At 34.3% G+C, this 5,787-nt stretch overlaps 1 protein-coding gene across 1 annotated transcript; it reads left to right on the top strand.

Moving 5' to 3' along the window:
• On the top strand, positions 717–5,787 carry LOC109850622 (protein LURP-one-related 7). Its single transcript, XM_020420671.1, has 3 exons — positions 717–1,016; positions 5,141–5,350; positions 5,465–5,787. The coding sequence occupies exons 1-3, from the start codon at positions 789–791 to the stop codon at positions 5,582–5,584; spliced, it is 558 nt and encodes a 185-aa protein (XP_020276260.1). The 5' UTR covers positions 717–788; the 3' UTR covers positions 5,585–5,787.

The raw sequence follows: 5,787 nt of genomic DNA, 5'->3' as shown, positions 1-5,787 counted from the left end.
TATTGATCAAGTCCGCAAATTCTGAAATTCCACAAAATTAGATGGAGATGGACTAAGTCTAATCGCATTACTTCCAAAGTACAAGTATATAAACCTACAAGCACAAACTACATTTTTCGAATACATACCAAAAGCATAACATTTTAAAAGACGCACACAATGACACAAATATGTTCGTCAAATACGCGTCTATGTACTCAAGCCCTTGTCACCCTCCCTCCCTCCATTAATTAACTAAACATTTATTAAAAGAGGACTACAAAAAATAAAAAAATTATAAATACGATCGAAAGTTTTGATTAGGCTTCACTTTATCTCGAGGTTTCTAATTTTTATTGAAAAAAAAATCCAAAAACATAATTGTAGGTCAGGTCCAGCTGAATATTCACAAAATTATGCAATTGATTAGGTCTATGTGCATTACTTCCAAGTGCATGAACCTAAATATACAACTTTACTTTTGGAATACAAGTACAACGTTCTAAAAGCGTTTCAAAGCTCTCTTTCTTTTTTATGGAGGGAAGCCAACACTCTTTTTATTTTTGCTGATTAATTAAATATATATAATATTAACTGATCCCAACCCCATTTCCTTTCGGTGAGCGAGTAGGGAGAATCTCGTCTTTTTCGGTCCCTGTCCCCATCAAACAGCCTAACAAAAGTACATCACGAGTCACGACTTATATTAAATAAAGCCGGCTCAAATCCCCCCTCCAAACTTATATATTTGCAAAACGTACCGATTCTGGTCCCAAATCTCATTTCTTTCCCCAAACCCTGAAGCAAAAATGTCCGCTCCCATTTTCCCGTCGACGTGGCAGATCCCGATCGACTTCATGATCCGTAAAGGCCACCTGGGGATCATCAAGGACAACCTCAAGGTCTACGATGCGTACGGCAACAAGTTGTATAGAGTCACCGGCCGGTCGTCGCCGTCGTCGTCGTCGTCATCTCATCGGATCAAGACTCTGTTCGACGTACACGGCAGTCCGATGATCTCGGTCGTTCGTCGTGATGTAAGCCCTCGATTCTCTCTCTTTCTTTGATTTTTTTTTTTGTGCTGCTTTAATTATTGGCTACTATCTTTGGTTGGGTTGCTAATTTGTTATCGCTCGATGTTAAGGGGTTTATGGAAAATGGGGATTTTGGAGTTCAAAGATTAGTTTTTTTTCCCCCAAGTCTAACCCGGTAAAGATTGTAATTCTGGAAACTAGTCTTAAGTTTTCTTCAGTAGGAACAAAACATATACAAATATGACAGCGGAGATAGATGATACAAAAACTATCCATAAAAGCACATGCATAGAGTTTGCATTGACTACAAAGATAAATTCAAGTAAAAGCTTAATCCTAATATGGACTTCAATACACACTCTTGGTTGGGGGTGTGTATTTTTATGTAACAACCACTTTTGATTAATTTAGCTGGCTGGATTACCATTGTGGTAATCCATCCTTTTTCTCAAAAAATAAAATAAAATAAAATAAAAAATGTGCGCTGCGCCCTTAATGGAAACTAAAAGTCTTTGTAATATCTCTATTACTAAAAATAAGCGAAATGTCAGCAAAAAAAAATCATCATCCACCTTGTTATGCAATCCGGTCTTTGCAAGTTTCATAGGCAAAATGCTTGTTTAGTCATTGCAGTAGAAATAAATAAATAAACCATTTTACATATAGGATTTACTAAACAAATTAGTACATATAATTAAAAAATAAAGTAAAATAAACAACACTCATCACAAAAAAATAGAAACCAATAATTAAACAATGCAACTTTAAAAAAAAAAGAATGAAAAGAGAAAAAGATCGTACCTTTAGGGTTTTGATAATACCCCCAAATTGTCTCTAGAATTGAGGGGGGAAATCCCCAAAACTCAACACAAATATAATTCTTGGATTTGGAGAAATTATTGAGAAAATTTGGAGTTTGCATTTAATTTGGGAAAAACTCCCAAAAAAAATCACATAAAAAGGAAGAAGAAGAAGAATGAAGCCGAGAGTGGGAGTTCATGAGAATTCTAATTTGAGGTGAGGTCTTATTAGATTCAGGTTGGATTACATCCAAAATCCAGATCCAAATTCTTTTACTAATGAAGTGGGAACCGGGCTTGGTGCTTGGCTAAACTGAAAGGATTTTTGCTCAAATACTTAGACAGTTAGACATATGGGGTTACACCCAACACTACATGACTTGTGTGTGGGCCGGGGGACCATGGCCTCGCCCCACTCCTTCAATCCTCCACCTATGGGCATCATGATGGGTGGTTTCTTGTGGATCGATTTAAACTCTACTATGTGATATAATTTCATTGCGACACCATGGTTAGGAGATAATCTAATTTGACTTGTTGCATATTAGTAGTAAATTGCATTATGTAGATTCATTAAGAGTTACGGGATAGGGAAGGGGAAGTGCCACACAATGGAGTAATACCATGGTTATTAGATAATTATTCGACTTGTTGTATATTACTAGTAAATTTTATGTGTATTATCTAGGTTGATTAAGAATTATGGGGTAGGGGAGGGGTAAGTGTTAGCCACAAAATGGAATTTTACTTTAGATCGATGAAAGAAAGAACGAAAACAAAGAGAAACAACCACATAAACAAAGGGATGCAATGAGGTTCAACAATCATTGTGATACATATTTATATGAGAGTTTTTGCCTATAGGACCAAAATTACTAAAACACCCTCACCAAACAGGCTGTAAATTTAATTTTTGTTTTGTGGGTGCTGCCCTCTAAATCCCCACGCACTATTCAACATTGGGAACAGGAGTGATTCTTCAGGTGTCAATTCTGGGTCAAAGTGCTACTTATTATCCATGTCAATGAGGATCCACAAACAACAGGGTGTGAGATCTCACAATATATAGCCTTTCACTATATACAAACTTTTAATGTCATTGACGCTCCTCAAAGTTAGAGCATCTTTGCTCACTTTGCTATCTCCACTTTTAGTGGTCCACTTCACCAAAGGGAGTCAATGGTGTAATGAGATTCTTCTTCAACTGTAGAGCATGTATTGTTGCAATAACATCTTGCATCTTGAACCATTCAAACATGTCAGACACTCACAATTTGTGGTGATCATTAACATGTTGTTGTTTGATAATAATTTAAGGCCCTGATACCAGTTTGTTACAACAAATCCCCAGATCACACCTAACTGTCAAGTACATTATATGTTAAGTAGATGAAGCAACACATGTACCTGTGGTTTTACCATGGGGTTATGCCTGGCACAAGAGTTTCATTAATCAAAGCACGAGGAATGCACACGTGGAATATATCTTAAACCTTAATCTCAGTTACACACAGACCTCACATACATAGAGGCGACTATCTTCACTCATAATACAACATCATACATTGAATGCAAGTACACATAGGTATAGAAATATATATTGGATACTAGAAAATAGAGATTGTGCCATGGTTATGTCTTATTTTAGTACTTTCCTCATATATCAGACATGTTTTTTTATAGTTTATGTATGTCATGCCCTATACATACGTTAATAAATGCTATTCATGTACATATGGAGATAGGGGTGGTAAACGATCGAATCGAATCGAATACTAAGGTGTTCATATTTGTATTTGTTTAAAATTATCGAATTCAAATGCGGACTCTAATATTCATATATCTAGTTTTTCGAATTCGAACTCGAATACTTGGTATTTGATAAATATTCATGAATATTCACGAATACTTATCGAATATCCAAGTGTATTTATCTCGCTAAAGATTTTGATTTTCAAATAATATTTAAATTCATAAATAAAAATTATTCCTATATAATATATGATGTATATATATTTAAATCAAAATTTTAATTAGAAAACAGATTTAAGATTATTTAAGTCTTAAAATCAGTATATAAAACTTAAGTAGAAATGGTAAGTGGATTAAAAATATGACATCATATGTGCAATAATACAAATAATAAGCTGTGATCAAATTTTAAACGAATATTTAATAGACAAACGAATCAAATATACATCTGGTTAAATTCTATTCATTAGTAAACTCGAATACTAAAAAATATTCGTTTAGTGGTAAATGAACTACCGAATCGAATATGACCGAATAGTTATTCAAACAATTATCAAATTATTTGTTATTATTTGGTTCATTTTCACCGCTATCTAGAGATCTCCATCCTGATGATGGAGATTTGTTGTCATATTCAACGTATCAATTTCATGCATTGCTAACCGTACCATCTCAGTAATCCAATCCATCTGAACATAACTACTTTAAGAAATCACAATATTAGGTTAAAGTTGCAGAGTCATGTGCATGATCTACTGCTTGGAGTTTCTCGATATTGCTATCGTCTTCATTACTACTGTCATACCCAAATATATGTGTGCACCAAGAAGATTACTCAAAACATTTAACTAATATGTGTGCACCAAGAATATTACTCAAAACATTTAACTAAGGTTATTAATGAGGTATTGAATGTGTACGGGTGCTTATTACTGGAGAAACTTGTACCTTCTTTTTGTCTCATTAAATTAGCTGGGAAGCATAAGAACATCCCCTCTGTTACATCTGTAGGGGAATGGCAATGAATAATGATCAACTACTTTTCAGTAGTACTACTTAAAGTGGATATTCGACCACACTTTAGAATGCTTATTTGGACAATAGGCAGCCTTTCATTGTGACTTTACCCTTGTTTTACAACTCTTGTTTTACTACTATTGCTAGCACGAAAGAATTCATCAAAATATGTATTTGTCAATTTGCTCCTGCTTTGGTAATATATGATCTGGTAATATATGATTTGATAATTACCACCTTTTTCTCTAATAAATAGTCGAGAGGTGTCCTTTGAATATACTAAAATTCAATGACCTCTTTGTTCAATCAGTCACATTTCACCTTAATCTTAAACAAAGAAATGCTTGCCTCAATTGTTTTTTATACTTGCAAGAAAAACAATATCTTCTACTTATCTTGTTTCACATTTTCAGTTGATTTTATGTAACTGAATAAGCTTTATGCAACTTTGTATTTCATGTTAGAACTTGATTCTTACTAAATAATTCCGTCTGTCACATTAAAGCATATTTATCTCGTTTATCTTGTTTTTGAGTTATTGATATGTTTCCCTTGTAGGATGGATGGCAATGCTTCAGAGGTAACAACTGGGACCGTGAGGATTCAGTGTTCACAGCAAAGATAGTATATGACTATAAATTTAGGTCAGAGCTGGAAGTGTTCTTATCTGGAAAGGAGATCGGAGACCAAATACCAAATTTCACGTTGAAAGGCAACCGATTTTGGAGATCTTGCACCATATACAGTAGGGATTCAATTGTTGCTCAGGTAACTTAAATGACTCAATTTTGATTTCATTTTCATATAGATCTCAGAAGTCCAAGCTTGCGTGCGTGCGTGTGTGTGTGTCTAGAGATTAATTGGATGCTCTTATTTTTGCAGACAAACCCGTTATACAGGCTAGGGAGGGTGATCTACTCAAGGCATAAATTTCGACTCACTGTGTATCCTGGAATTGACCATTCTTTAGTAATAGCAATGCTCATCACATTTTTTGGATAACACAGACTATATATAGAAGGAAAAGGGTTTCATTTATTTGTAAATCAGTCTTTATTTGATCTTACTTATTGTGTTTTCACTATAGTTTACAATTTTTAGCTTGCAGATTTTCCGGGTGTACATGTAATTTATGATCAGTTCAGTAAAACGCATTTCTCTATATTTGATGCTCATTGGCAAATGAAAATGATGTTGTTATCGCA

The sequence above is a fragment of the Asparagus officinalis genome, chromosome 7 (assembly GCF_001876935.1).
Source record: "Asparagus officinalis chromosome 7, Aspof.V1, whole genome shotgun sequence".
Taxonomy (NCBI): Eukaryota; Viridiplantae; Streptophyta; class Magnoliopsida; order Asparagales; family Asparagaceae; genus Asparagus; species Asparagus officinalis.
Note: the sequence above shows the minus strand (reverse complement) of the source record. Positions and strands in the feature narration are given on the sequence as shown.

Bases quoted from the DNA above. Each gene is read 5' to 3' on its own strand.
- LOC109850622 (XM_020420671.1), top strand. From the start codon at position 789: ATGTCCGCTCCCATTTTCCCGTCGACGTGGCAGATCCCGATCGACTTC. The intron at 1,017-5,140 runs GTAAGCCCTCGA...TTTCCCTTGTAG, and splicing joins TCTCGGTCGTTCGTCGTGAT to GATGGATGGCAATGCTTCAG. The intron at 5,351-5,464 runs GTAACTTAAATG...TTATTTTTGCAG, and splicing joins GGGATTCAATTGTTGCTCAG to ACAAACCCGTTATACAGGCT.